Source organism: Lutjanus erythropterus, chromosome 22, assembly GCF_056507025.1.
Source record: "Lutjanus erythropterus isolate fLutEry1 chromosome 22, fLutEry1.hap2, whole genome shotgun sequence".
Taxonomy (NCBI): Eukaryota; Metazoa; Chordata; class Actinopteri; order Lutjaniformes; family Lutjanidae; genus Lutjanus; species Lutjanus erythropterus.
Window position 1 is genome coordinate 4384705 of NC_139338.1, and position 15835 is coordinate 4400539.

The following is a 15835-nucleotide window of genomic DNA, read 5'->3' on the forward strand; positions in this document are numbered from 1 at the left end:
GCTGCGTGTCATTCCCGCTCTCTCCCCCATTCCTGCCATATCATCAACTGTCTCTATTAAATAAAGGCAAAAAATCTGGAACATGAAAATCATAGGCACTCCTTAAATTGATCTAAAAGATCCAAATTCCCATAAAAACACCCACAGAAAACAAAGATTCCCAAACAATATCAAGTTATTGGTTGCATTTGAGGCAGGATTTTTCTACATCCAATCACGGTGATGATGTTAGCAAAAACAATCTAACAATGCACAAGCAATTTATTGGTATCTGTTTCAAATACTATTCTGAGTCTTCTTTGTCTGAGACCAAGACAAGACCAAGTAAAAATGCAAATGATTACAATACAAGACCAAGACTTTGAAAGAGTGGTCCAAGACAGAAGTACTACAAAACTAGCTGTGGCTAATATTCATTCTGTAAATTACATGACAAAAATGCCAAAGTGAAACTCTTGGCTGTGCTCTGATTTAAGAAAAACTAGTACAGAGTACACCTTAGGTTTCATTTTCACAGCTCTGGCTGCTGATTACAAAGTAATTCCTAAGGTCTTGGAATGTGGCAACATCATGAGAGATAAGATCCAAGATGGGGCAAAAAAACATGATGAGTCACATGATCAAACAGGCTGTAAACAAATTCCCCAGTTTGCCAAACCTTTTACAAAGAGGAAAAAGTCTGCTGTGATTGCCACAGTTGTGCACACTTGCACAATTATTAGCAACATTTATAGTGCAATCACTGTGATTTCATCTCAGCTAATCTGGTAGCTAATCTGACTAAACTCTTGGTTTACTTTAAATCTGTATGATCATCTCAATGCCTGTGTTTCTTGTCTCTCATTGTCTATTTTTGGTGACGCTGCTGCTTTCTGAGATCTCAGCGAGAGCTACAGTCTTCCATATCTGATAGTAAAGATCACCAGAGCAACAGAAATAAAACTGGAGTCCAGTGTTCAGTGCGGATGGTTCATTAAAGAAAGAAACACCACTCAACAGTTGTATGTATTTTGTACCCCAATAATACAAACAGTGGTGATGGCTTAATTAAAAATGTTGATCAAAAACAAACTCTCAGTCTCTTAAACTTTCATGAGGAGCTGAAATGATTAGTCAATTAAGCAATCAGCCAATCAACAGAAAATTACAGCAACAAATTTAGTAAATTATTTATCACTTTACAAATGCTAAACTTTGACTCATTTTAAATTTTCAAGAGAATTTGCTGTTTTTTTTAATAATACATGATAGGAAGCTTGACATCTCTGGATGTTGAAATGTTGGTGTGAAAAACCAGGCATTTTGAATGTGGACAAGGAGAAGTGACAAATTTTCACATTTGAGACACTGGAACCACTATATGCATCTGGACGCATCCTGCTAGAAGCCAAATCAGCTTGTTTGGTGCTCAGCACCACACAACATATTACTAAGTTTCATGAAGTTTGCAGGTCAGCTCATCTTTGAGACCTGTGTTCCCCTTCTTGGAAAATAGACATACATTCAAATAACGACATTTGGATTATACTGCACAAACTGGAGTTTTTTTTAATGGATGTTTTGATATAGTTTTGCTATTTTAAAAAAACAGGAGCACCATTAACTTAAGCCACCTTTGATAGCCTGTTTGGGATTCACTGTATGTTCATGTAAAGGCACTGGCATGCAAGGAAAAACAATCTTCAGGAATTTAAGCAAACACAGAGTGAGTACATGATATACAAATCATATTTAGGGAAAAGTGCTTCTTTAGGTTAGTTAGCATGAAACAATGGCAACAACTCACCAATCAGTTATTTTAGAAAGCATTAATCTCCTGGTCACATATTTTTGCTGAATACTGGCCAATTGCAATCAGTTCAGACCATAGACAGCAGAATTAGTGGACAGAGCCACTGTAACATCACCCCTTAATCTGTGGACAACTGTTTTAGAACCTTGAGTTTGGCACTACAGGGGTTGGCATCTTGTTTTTTTGCAACAAGAGCATACATCGCACCAATGAGAGTGGAGCTGGTGGGCTATGTACTGCGACTTGGATGGTGCTTGGTTTTAGCTCGTCCGTTCAGCGGGAAATAATGGTGGCCTTTGATCAACACTGCCTTGTTTTAGCTTTTCCTAGTTTGATCAGTTTCAAGAGGCACACGGGAAACTGGAAACACAATGGCGGCTCCCTGGTTGTGTAGGGAACCCCAGACCAGTGCAAGATCTCACAAAAAGCGATCAGCCAAATCATGATCTTTCCCTAACCAAACATTCAAAAATCTTTGTTTCCCACCTAGACGCAACCTGACCACCTAGTCGCGATCTTTCTCATTTTACAACTAAACAGTCACTAAATTATGTTACATTTTAAGTGAGAAATAGGCAATGTGATAACAGAATATTGATTAATATTTGATCAGCTCTTTCTAGTTTCAAAGTTTGATCTGAGTTTCGCGAGTCCCCGTGTTGCACTTGACACACTCAATGAGAGTGACCTGTCAATCACATGGTAGCTCCGCCCTTAAGCATACCCTGCTTTATTGACTATTCTACTCTAAATAGAACCATACAAAATTAACATCATGAAGTGTAGTTCCTTTTTAGGCTGACATCATGGTTATGACACAGTGTTAGCGGGAGGCAAAACAAAAGAAAACTGGAGGTAAATACAGAGGGTTTTTTTTGCCAGAATCAAAGTAGTAATGGCTCAAAATTGAAGTTTTGTCACATAGCAGATGCCAACGCTGGGAAATGTATGCATGTTGCAACGAAATGAACTCACAAAATGCCAAGATTAGAAATATTCTTACACCCATTTTCCTTATTAAACTAATCACCTTTGTGTTAACTCCATAAAACACACTTCATTTAAACTGTTTAGACAGACAAACAAAATAAAATTCACCAAAACCATCTTGATCAGTCTTTATATTGTTCCAACGAGCACCAACTCTGGTTCAGTTGAAATAAGTCCTTATTTCACAGTGTTAGATTTAAAAACAGTCGAGGCTGTTTTACTGGTCCTCCAGGCTCAACGCGCCGTACTCTGTCCAACAGCAGCATCCTGTCAGACAACAACTGGCCATGGACTGTACATATTCTGAAAAACTCTGATTTTCTTCAGTGATCCTTAAAAAAGAAACCAACAAAACTTGCCAGCTAGTGTTAACAGATGTGTTAAGTGAATTTTTCAGCCTCCACTTAAGTTCTGCCCAAACAAAAAAGTCAGAATGCTTACCAACAAAAAAGGGGTCTACAGAAGAATACTTAAAACTAGCGATTAAGATGATAAACTCATCCCTAATTTACACCAGGCATGGCTGCACTGCATCATGGCTGCACCACGTCTTAGCAGCACCCCAGAAGCGGCTCAGCGCTCCGCTCCGCAGAGAATACACAGCAAGTCTATTTTTGACCGATGGTGTGTAAATCGGCACAGAGCAGGTCAAACAGGTAGGAAGTCTTGCACAGAAAAGGCAGGGAGAATCCGGCTGATTTTCAAAATAAAAGACCCCATGCAGACTGCGATCATAAAGACAGACAGAAAATAAACAATTTAACTACGTAGCCTGCTTATCAATGGTAGACGCACAAAGAGCAAGGAAAAAGGACTTAATCAACAAAATCAGAGCAAGTAAACATAATCACACGGGCAAAACTCTCCACTGCTGAAACGCTTCTGAAACACTGCTGGTGGGAATTGAAGTTGTGTGCATGATGGAACAAAACCGCGACGCAGCCGTGACGCAGCGCAGCAGTGAGTGAGTGAGTGCAGTGACGCCTGGTTTAAATTACAGGTCAGTGGGAAAATGTTTACTGTACTCACACATCAAGTGAAAAGTCAGCTCATTTTCAGACTCAAGACCCAATACAATTAGACTTATTTATGCAACCAGTGGAGTCGCCCCCTGCTGGCCATTAGGAAGAATGTAGTTTGAAGGCACTTCCACATTTGCAACATTTTTCAGACCAGGAAGCTCTGTCCACTCCTTCTTCTTCTTCTACTGTCTGGTTCAGACACTTAGAATCTCAACAAAAATGTTGAAAACTATGCCTAAACAGATGCCCAGACTTGTTTTAGATTCCATAAAATGTTTCTGAAGGGAGAGAAAACATGACTTGTTTGAGGGCTGGTGCACAGAGCCATTAGCCAGCCAGCACCCCCCCACACACATCTAGTCCAAGTGTTTCTGCCTGCTCTGGCAGTTTGACTGGCATTCTGGGAGATGAGCAGGGAAATCAAACCCTTGCCTCCACCGGCCTGGAGACTTTGAGACCTTATTTCTGACTCCTTCACGCTTCCTGCTCTCACTTTCTTTCCAGTCTTGTCGCCTTGCTTCCCCTCGTTCCCAGCTCACTCTCTCTGAAGCTTCCCTTTGCTCTCTCCTCTCTCCCCCTTCTTCGTGTCTCTGTGTCTCTCTGTATGGGGAGTCATGGGAGCGCCCTGGCAGGAGGCCTGTCCTGCTACAACCCCTGCTGCTCTCCATTCATCTCTCCCTCTATCGCTCCCTTCCTCCCTCTCTGCCTGCCTCCCGCTCCTTTCATCACCCTCCTCCACCATATCTCATGCATTTCTCTTTCTGCGCTCGACTCTTTCTCCATGCTGCACACACTCCCCTGCTCCATTCATCTCCTGCCCCCCACCCCCCTACACTCACCCCCATTCCAATTTCTCTACATTTCTCATGGAGTGAACATCTAAGCTCTTTTTGTCACCTCACCTGTTGGAGCGAGGCAGACGAATAATAATGTGCACCACTACGCTCTTTTGCATAGATTCCACAACTTGCACAACTTGACTCACCACCTTTCGGAGTCACACAGGGGGTAACATTGCCCTTTGGGAATCACATGGAAAGTAGAGCAGAGGATCTAAATGGCAAGAGGTGTGTGAGGGCTGACATATAGACACAGAGGAGTCAGAGGACTAAAAGCAGGAGGGAATGAAATAATAATGTGATACTGTACTGATCCCAAAGGACCTGCTCTCTTCCACAAAGATACTTTTACAGGGTGGACAACTGCTACCATGAAGGGCAGAGGACAGACGGACATCGGCCCTCAATTCTCATGAGGAACACTGGAGAACCAGGAGCAACGTCTAAACTAGGGTTGGATGTATAAAGGGTAGAAGAAAGCATGAATTTGTGGTAGAGAATTGATTTTAAGATTTTACTGATCACTTTCAAAGCCTGTCTGGGTCTGGCCCCAAGCTGCAGTTGAAATGTTGCCCCCATATGAGCCAGTATGCAGCCTTAGATCCTCAGGTGGACTCCTCCCTTAAAGTCGAGGCTTAAATCTGAAGTTGCTTTCTCCATCAGGGCCCCTAAACTTTAGAACGACCTGCCCGAGGAGATCAGGCTGCAGAATTAGTGATTTTAAATCACTTCTCAAAACCCAGCTGTATAGACTTGCTTTAATGTTATGTCATCTTTTCAATATATTTAAATCTTTTTATTCGTTTTTATGTGTATTTATTTATATGCTATTACATGATGTCTTATTATCTATTTCATTCCTTTTATTTATTAATATTGACTGGACGATATCTCCCTCTCTCTCTATTTTCATTATGTTTTTCTTGTGTTCCTGTTTTTTCTTCACCGTTCTGTCTTATTTTATATGTTGTAATGGGGCTCTGGTGCAATCGAGTCCCTTTCAGGTGCTTCATAATCCAACAGTGAACCTCTTCTGTGATTACTCATTTATCCTGGGCATTGAAAACAGTTGCTGTTGCTGTTGGCATGGTTGTTAGCTGTCCACTGGCAATCCCATGATACCTTAAATTGAGTCTGTTGATCAATCAGGAGTTGATGCTTGTTCCTGCCTTGTCAACCAATCAGGGGCGGTGCTTCTAACAGAGCATATCTCAAATGCATTGTGCATGAGAATGATAACATTTTGATATGTTGAAAGATGCACTAGCCCGAAGTCTCTTTAATTTATTATTCTGCTGTTAAACTTTAGAAGAAGAAAAGCTGAAAGGTTCTTGAGTGAAATAAAAACACGATGTGTCACCAGTTGTCCTGATTGTGGGGTCACTACAATCTCATTGATGCCGATCCTGACAGATCTCATTTTGTGATTAATTTAGTTCCTAGACGGTTCTCTAACTAGTCAGGTCAATCCTTAGATGCAGGGCCCCGGCTGAATGAATCAGCACCTCTGCACCTTTTCACATAAAATATTTCATAAAAATATAATAGAATTGTAAAGTGGACGGACTTCTGGAAGTACCTTCCTCCACTCTGAATTCCCATTTCAATTTTTGTTTTAATGAAATTCACAGTGTTACCTATAAAGGAGAAAGAGAGGAGTCTCCTGGTTGTCTAACAACCCTACATGTTTTGAGTTTTAATTATTTCAACTTTGTTTCTGAAAAAATACCATGTTTTTTCCATCTGTTCAGCCTGGTAATACTACTAAACCCATGAGTCTCAGCTGCTGCTGCTGTGGAAAAAGAAGCCTAGTTGATGGTGTAAATAAGACACATATCGAATTCAAAACACTTTGCAATATAATGTCTATCTGCTACCCATTAGCAGCACCCGTAACAGAACTTCTCATATCTTTATGTCCATGTACTTGTGTCTCAGTCTTTTTAGAATCATACGTTATCTAACAAAGCCGTTTGTCTTTTGTAGTGTTTCACCCAGGAGAGTTTCACGCTGATTCGAGCCGTAGAAACTCCAACTGTCAGTCACAGAACATTGTCTGTGGGGAAAAATAAAATGTGACTTTTCTTTCCAGAAGCAGGGGCACTCAAAATAGCTCCTCACACTCTTCAGTTTCTTCTGACTTTAGTGGAAGCACTTCATCTCCCATGAGGCAGTCCGCCTCCACTACAATATGCTGCAGGAAACCCGAACAATATGTCATATATGTACTTATTATACCAAACTACAACAGAACAACTGCTGAGATTCATAAGACTCCCACTGCCCATGTCTGGTACTCTACAGAAAGCCCTTTATTTTTACATCTATTTGCTGCTGGGTGAGACTCATCAGCTATATTTTGTTTGTTTGTTTTGTGTTTTTTTTCCAGTTTACAGTCACAGTTTGGTTAGACTTAGGCACCAAAATTACTTGGTTAAAGTTCAGGAAAAGATTATGGTTGGTTTCTGCCATGTGGATATAAAAAGGTACGTTGGCTTTTCCACCCTGGGTGCAGATAACATTTCTAGCTAGAAGAAAAGAGAAGAAGCCATTTTTCAGGAATCTGACAAGAGCAAAATATAGTAATTCTGCAATAATAGAGGACTTTTACTGCCAAACACAGTAGATACATAGTTTCATCATACAGGCTTAAAGGGACAGTTTACCCCAAAATCAAAAACAAAGAATTTTCTCCTGGCCTGTAGTGCTATTTATACACTTAAACAGTTTTGGTGTGAGCTGCAGAGTCTTGGAGGTACTGGCAAGAAAGATGTCTGTCTTCAGTATAATGGGACTAGATGTCACTCAGCTTGTGGTTCTAAAAGCACCAGAAATATACATCTGAAAAATTCAAAACCTGTCTCTCTCTTAAGCATATTTTAACCTGTTAACAGTTAATATATTGCTCAATTTCAAGTATAAATTTGCAATATGAAAAAGCTAGCTTACTGTGATTAAAGGGCTACATATTTCAACAAGATGGGGGCTTACTGTGACTATCCCCCTAAAATGAATTATGTTTTATTAGACCTCATTGCAGGCTACTGTGGAGCAGTGCAAAACACGTGTGGCACTGAAGCAGAAAATGAAGCAGTAAGCTGTCAGTGTGGCAGTAAATGTACAGTTCAGGTTATAGTGTCAGTTAATAAACCCTGCAGTTTCTCAAGACAAAGGAAGGTCTCGTCTGTTGTTTCCCAACTGCTGGAAAAGTGAAGAAGGTTAGCCCCGAAGTCAGCTGAGCAGGAAAAGTTAACAATAGTGGTACATTTGTGCATCTTCTTGGAGAATCCATGATCACAAATCCAACACTGAATGCCTTCTGTAATTATTTCCATCCATACATTTTTCCGTTTTGAGAACAGCTCTTCTTGGTCTGAGCATGTTGTTAGCCATCCACTTGGCAATCCCATGGTCTCTTAGATTGAATCTTTCAACCAATCAGAGGCTGTGTTCCTGACTTGTCATGAGTGGCAACACTGATCTATAGATGTATTAACTGATTAATGTGCTGATCTAAAACGCATTATGAGATTGACCCCTCAAAATAAAATTTGCGGTAATGATGGTAATGAGCTGTATCGCATGATAGGCATCACATAACTGTGGTAATGCAGTTATCTTCACACCTCTAGTTGAATGTTACTTTGCCCTGCATCTTTTTTTTTTTTTTGAAGTATCAGTTCAGGTACTGTTTGGCCACCAGTACCCTTTTAAAAGTATAATTTTACTGGTATTGGAAAGAAAACATGTCAGTGGATGAAGATATCACTCAGTACAGACAGAGAGTAGAAACTGAGAATTAAAAATTATATTACTGTTGTTGTGTGGTGTTAAATACCAGTTCAACCAGTTTAATGAATCAAATTCACTTTTAGAAACAAGCAGCTGAATCTTGTTTGCATATTATTTACATATGACCCTGATTTGTGTATGTTAAGTGACGCTTGGCCTGTTTAGAGAAGGCTTGGTGGCCTAAAATTGCACACTGTACCCTATAGTTCTGGCTGGGGCTTTAGGGGATTTTAACAGAGCCTTTCATAGATGAAACAAAGTAATTAAAGAAGAAAATAATCAGTAATTTAATAGATAATGAAAATGATCATTAGTTGCAGCTCTAGCTCATGTTTTCCAAGTAGGTATGGCACACACTGATCTCAGAATCACAAAGAGGCTAGAGGTAGTTAAGAAGATATGTTTCCTTTTTTAAATTATGATTATTCCTCACAGTTAGAGAAAAAGAAGTGTTGAATAGGTATGAGGTGGTTGTGTTTTTTCTCTATAGGAAGCAGCAGCACAAGATACTCAACTGGGACAAAACCAGCAGACCCTGAGGGGAATGTCGTCTGTGTTTAGGCTCTGAATAAATTCTGAGTCAACTTGAGCAGAAATTCTGCCCCTGACTCTGCCTCCCTGCTAGGCTGTCTCACACTGGGCTGCATTTTAAATAGAAAAAATAATAAAGGCAATTTAATTCAGAAAAAATAAAAATCAGTGAGGGAGTATCCACAGGCGATAAATTTACTCCATCGTCATTGCACAATGCTTTCAACCAATCAGCCAACCATGTAGGCTGCAGGATACATACTGAATGTAATGAGGGGTTTTCTGGTGGTTTCCACCGACTTCAGCTGAACTGAACTGATGAGACTTGGAGAGATGTTCCACTTCACCACACTTGATGGCTTTCCATTCACACATGGAAAGGTGAGGTGCAACATTGCGTGTTACCCCTAGTCACCTTCCTCCGCTTCAACAGAGCTGTAGTGGTGAAGTTCAGAAGACCATTGGCTAACAGTCAAGGGTGTAACGGTACATGGATGTGTCCCAAACTGTTGTCTGGTGCTGTATGTTAATTCATTGGTTCCTTATGTGCCAGTAGCTACGTTCACATTTGAACTTATATGGTACCAGTATCAGTACATGAAATTTGAAAACCTTACCTTTATTTGTGGTACTATGCTGTCTCTATAGTAACAAAAATGAGTCCAAACCTTTCAATTTGTTATCTAAGTGGTACATTTGCTTATTTATTGAGAGAATAACACCACTTAAATGAACTGCATGTTGGTAAGGAATGTGTGTGCTAATGCTAGTAAAAATGCTAAGCTAAGGTCAACTAAGACATTGAAAAAAAGCCCAGTTATGTCCAACAGCTTATCCCCCATACTATTTTTTTTTGTATTTGGTTAGACACTGCATTTTGCATTACAAATATTGCAGCAAGTGTTGTTTGCGTTTACTACCGTTGCGCTCTGTCTCTCTTTGTTTCTTTACTCTTTTATCCATATGTGCTCACAGGTACTGATATTTGTCACTGATTGATTTAATGTGAATCAGTTCTGGGTGGTACCGACATAATTTCGTTCAGTACTCTTAGAAGTACCAAGTTCAGTACCCTACCTCTGACTAGGGGTGTGTGAAATGACAATTAGACCAAGAAGGACTAGAATGTATCCACGATCCGCCGCCTGATCCATCACCATTGTTTTACACCACCACAGTCAGCTAATAGCAAATTGAAAAAAGCCAAAACATAAAGTGTCTGTATGTTGTCAAATTGTTTTACTTAGTTTGTCACCTATGTTAAGCTTTGCTTTATGGTTGTAAACTTACTGCTGGATAAGACAAAGAGTCCCTCCTCCCTGTGCAGGCAGTGAATCACCTCAGCATCAGAGGACAGTCTGCTTTAGTTTATTTATAAAAGGACAGCGTGCAGTGACACTGATCAATTATATGAAATGCAAACATGGTTGCAACAGTGTTAGCGAGACGCTAATTTGCATCTGTAGTACACATAAAAAGCAGACACTGACTGATGTCTGTGTTCTTCATTCTTCATAAACTTCACTCAGTGTTTTGATGTCAGGAATATGATTTTTTTTTTTTTTAATTCAGGTAAGTAGTGTGTTGAACCTGACCTTTTTCAATTAAAATGTTAGCTTTTACTTTGCTAAAAATATTTAATTCACACACAGAATAAAATCTGTTCAAAAATGTACTTTGGCCTAAATGCTCTGTTATTCTTTTTTCTTTCCGGGCTATATTTTTTAAATAGCCAAAGTAGTTTGGTTGCTCAATTATCAACACATGATGATCACTATGCCTGATGTCCTTCTGTTTCTAGTATCATTTTTTTCCACCAAAAGACTACCTGCCTGCTTTATTCTGTCCAAAAATAAAATAAGGGCAAAAATGTTTGTCTCAACTGGCTGGTGCAAATTTTTATATACACTGCTAAAGACTGCATCAATAAACCCACTTAAAATTCATGGAAAAAACAGACACATAATTTCAAAACATGACTAATAATCATTAAGTGATCCACTCTTGTCTGGGTAAACTGCAAACAGGAACTAATAGCTAATTTTGTATAATTTAAATTTTGTCGGGTCATCATTTGTGATTTCTGGAGTGAGGTATTGCTGTTGAGTTTTTCAAATGTATTATTTTGCCACTTTCAGCACCACAAGCTGAGTGCCAGAGGGCAGACACCTCTACAGCTGATATGTCCAAAACTCACCAAAACTAGATAGATGGATAAATAGAGCCACAGGAGAGAAAAAACACATCTATTTTTGATTTGAGGGTGAGGAGTCCCTTCAGAAATGATTTGAAGTCCTCCTCCGGAGCAGAGGTTGCTGGGTGTGTGATTAAAGCTGGTAAAATGGGTGGTCATGGAAGGGAGGGAAAGGTCAATTCTCTTATTGTGACTACGTCAGTGTAATGGGACATTTTGTGAAAGGTCATGGTTTTAAATTCGATTGCGAAAATGCATTTCTCTTTTTTATACTGGTTTTCGTTTTGGTAGCAACTTCGTATCGTGAGGGGTCCACTCAGTGTGTCTTGTACTCACAGCCTCGGTGTGGACGGGGTGCACGGCGAAGAGGAGTGCCGTGACGAAGGCCAGGCGCGAGTCTTTGAAGGCGCAGCGCTCACACGTGTACATGAGCAGGCAGGTTACGGCGCAGTGCAGGCACACGTTGACAATGTGGAAGTAGAGAGGCGTCATGCCATACAGCAGGATGTTCAACCTGGCAGACAGACAGAGAAATATTCAGCACTGAGTGATGAGACAGATGTGTGAAAGTGATCTGCCCCTGTGTAAAATCAAAAAGACAGAAACAGACCGGTGGACGGATAAATACAGTCGGTGTCGTTCATTTTCCCATGAACCCTCAGCACATGAAGACAAAAAAGGGTCAACCTTATCTAACATGATCCCTCAGCTATACACTGCTGTGGATTTACTGTGGGAATCTCTAAAGTAAATTACCTTTTACATTTCCTGGATTAAGTGATTGTTTTATAATCCTGAACAGAATCTCAATCCATTTTCCGCCCCGCCATGAATTTCAAATGAAAAGAGCATGATTGCTTTGAGAGAGAATGTCGGCTTCCGACAGCAAATCACACCCTGCTTAAGATCTTGCAGCAGCTAATCCCTCAGTGAGGAATAACAGTGAGATATGCAATTTTCACCTAGTTTACCATAATTGGCATTACGCTGTGACAGTTGCCTCCGCTACCAACAGAATATCAACAACCTGACAGCAGCAAACCCAGGAAGAGTGAAGTATCAAAGTGGTTCAGGGGCCAGCTGTCGGCCCATGATATTTACATTTTATCTCCTTCATCAGGGGCTACAATGTGACATTTGATCTTGCATAAAGACATTTATTAGGCACTGAACTATGACCGTTTCACATAAGGCAAAGGAGGGCAAAGTCATGACACAGCCTACTTTGGCTGATTGGCTTACCCTGATATTGTCACCCTGACCCTAATCAATCACTCCTCAGGCTTAAACCCAACCAACATGACCAATAAAGGCAATAGGTTCTAGCCAATCAGAGGCAGAGTCGGACGGGTCATGCCTTTGCCCTCCTGGGTAAAAATGTAGTATCTATAGCCCTATGTCAAACAGCCATAGTTCAGTGCCTAATAAATGTCTTTTTTCAAACTTCACATTTTAGAGTTTCCGACTACTGTAACAAGTCTAAGGCACTCCTGTGCAATAATCCTGCTGTTTAATCAGCATCTCTATATGCCAAACCTGTCAGGTGGGTGGATTATCTTGGCAAGGGGGAAGTGCTGACTAATTTTGTGAACAAAATTTGAAAAAATAAACCTTATGCCTGCATAGAAGAAGTCTTTTTTACTTCAAATCATGAGAAATGTGAGCAAAAATAAAAGGTGTCGAGTTTGTGCTTTTGTTGTTAAGGTCCTCCAAGGGGTACAACAGAAATTGCATTAGATTTTCAGGTATTTGGTCAATAAACTACACAAAGCATTACACAAATTCAGATTTTGACCTGATGAAGAGCAGGTTGTTAAGAGTTCATCTTGTGAGAGAACAGTTATTGAAGTATTTCACTCAAAACCATAAATGTCACTCAAAACTACCTTACCAAGGTTCCAAAGATACCTAATAAATGCAAAATACAACTGGATATTGGTTCAACACCAGAGTCCTCCAGGACTGTGTGCTCAGCCCCCTCCTGCACGCCCATCACTGCAGCCCCTGTCATGAAGAAAACTATTCTGAGGTTTGTAGAAGACCACCATCATCGACTGCATTTCAAACAACAATAAGACTTCGTATCAGGTGGATGTGGAACAGGTGAACAGGTTTAGATTCCTCCAACATCACAGAGAACCTATCATGGATATCACACTAGGGTTGGGCAGTGTCTACCAAATGGCACATCACTATGGGTGATGATATTGTTGCTTGGTCTTAAAGGGTCTTAGTGTCAACACCACATGTCCTTAACTTAGTTGTGTTTATGGAACTTAGGCAACAACACGATGGCTACTCTGATGGGACATACTACTTCAAATACAGAAGGCTTTTAAATCACAATGTTACGATGGTGGGGGGCTCACTTGTCAATGACAACCCTACATCACACATTTCCATCCTGGTAAAGAAGGATCTGAAATGGATGTATTTCTTAAAGACACTTAAAAAGGCAGAATTCCTGTGTGAAGTCTTGTTAACTTCTACAGAGGAGCAACTGAAAGCATCCTGACTGGAAACAACACAAACTGGTATCACGGTGTATCATGTGCACGGCTCAGGACAGGAAGACTGCAGCGGGTCATTAAAAATGCCCAGAGCGTCTCTGGTACTCATCTTCTGAGCATCAGTGATATCTGGGAGAAGGTGACCGCACAAGAGCCCAGAGGATACTAAAAGACAACACCCACCCAGGCCACAGTCCATTCACTACCAATACCACTACTACTACTACTACTTAACAGTGAAACCGACACCAATGGAATACCTAATCCGATACCTTTTTTCAAAGGATCTTCATTATGAAGAATGTTTGTGGTGATTGGCTTCAAGAAATAACATATAAATAATCTTTTTTTCTTAGATCTGGGTACTTAGTACTGAGTTACTTCAATCAATACCTTAAAGGTATACAAATACCCAGCCCTACTGTTTACCCTGTTGCCATTAGCCAGGAGATACAGAAGTATCCATTGCTGTACCACCAGACTGAAGAGCAGCGTCTTCCCTCAGGCTGTGAGACTGCTTCATTCATCCACCACCATATAAATTAGTTTGTTCTATATGTTTATTTTATCTCTTCAGACAGTCCAACTAATCAATCAAAGGAACTGCATCAAAATGTCTTTATACAACCTTAATGTAAATGATGAATAAATCTCATTGTATCCTTATATAGAGCTGAAATATGTAGAAAACTATGTACAAGACAGCTGGTACTTGCATTTTATCAGCTTCAATGAAGAGCAACAGCATGATAGCGAGCATACATGATACTGTCAGTCCCAGTGGAATAAGATTAATTCTTCCTTCCTTAACAGTCCTGAGGAGGAAAAAGTGGTGTAAACTGTATGTGAAGCGGTCTACCTCTAAAGCAAGACTTTGCAAAATAGAACAAAACCAAACAGGGAGAGCTGAGCAGAACATGGCTTCACATCTGAACTCCTTATCTCTGATTGTAATTACTTCTAATGGGGTCCTCTGTGAGCCCTCATCGAGTCCATTTAGTGATGAAGGAGACTCTGGCCTCCACTATCCCCCTTTTATTCATAATTCAATGAGTATGACTGATAAAACCTGCTTGAGCTTGCAGGGCAAGCCTTAACCCTCACCATTATCTCACCCTGACCTTAGCTGATGCTGATCTGCCCTCACAGCTGATGCTGAGATGAGTGTGGAACAAGTGAAGGACCATGAGATGAATTTCCCCGAGGGCCCGGCCGGGGTCCCGACCCAACCGCAGACTGAAGGCTGCGGAGGAATTTAAATCTCTCATTTGAGGCGTTTAGTTCACGTTCTTATCCACAGAGACTTACAATGAGGGAGCCGGTCGGGGTTCAGTGTCCCGCTCAAGGGCATTTTGACAGGAAGCACTGCCACTGATGGACACATAGACTGTCTGCTGGAAGAATCTAATCTGTGACCTTTGTGTGATGGGCCGCCTCTATAACCACTACTCTCAAAAAGGAATAACAATGAGCCCGCGCCTGCACGATGATATAAATATGCCATTAGATATATTATTCTGGATGATTTGCTAACTGTTTTATTTCTTCACATTTAGTCAATATTGTCTTGCCATTTTGTTTTACGTTCAGACTCTGTAATTTTTTACATAGGCTTGGGCACCAGCCAGGGGTTGACCAATTAGGTTTTTTCAGGGACAATGCCAATTATTAGTAATCAAAGACATAAAAATTCTTCAGTCTTTACAATAAAATAAACTAATTTTTGTTGAAATGAAGATGTTTAGTTAAAATAGAACTCTTTAACATTATTAGGGCTGCAATTACTTCTTTTCATAGTTGATTAATATGTTGAGTATTTTCTTGATTAATCAATTAATAGTTGTTTGTTTTAAAATGCAAGATAATGTTGAAAAATGTCAATCAGTGTTTCCCAAAGCCCAAGATTACATCCTTAAATGTGTTCTTGAAACTCAAAGACTTTCAGTTTACTGTCAGAGAGGAGTAAAGAAACCAGAAAATATTCACATTTAAGAAGCATTTTTTTCTTCTTCTTTTCTTCTTTTTAACTTGCAATATTACAATTATTTGCAACATTTAAATCCTGCCTGATGAAGCTCTAGGACCAAAACACTGCAAATAAATACAATACTGCAAGTTACAGATTTTATTAGCAAATAAATTAACAAAATAAATAAGTTTTATAA

The 15835-nt window shown here is 40.1% G+C and overlaps 1 protein-coding gene across 1 annotated transcript in view; it reads right to left on the reverse strand.

Moving 5' to 3' along the window:
• Positions 1–15835, reverse strand: part of tmtc1 (transmembrane O-mannosyltransferase targeting cadherins 1) — a 212900-nt gene that overhangs the window by 176106 nt on the left and 20959 nt on the right. The window contains exon 2 of the mRNA XM_084711318.1: positions 11497–11674. Within this exon, the coding sequence (XP_084567444.1) occupies positions 11497–11674 (178 nt within the window). The remainder of the gene's footprint in view (positions 1–11496; positions 11675–15835) is intronic.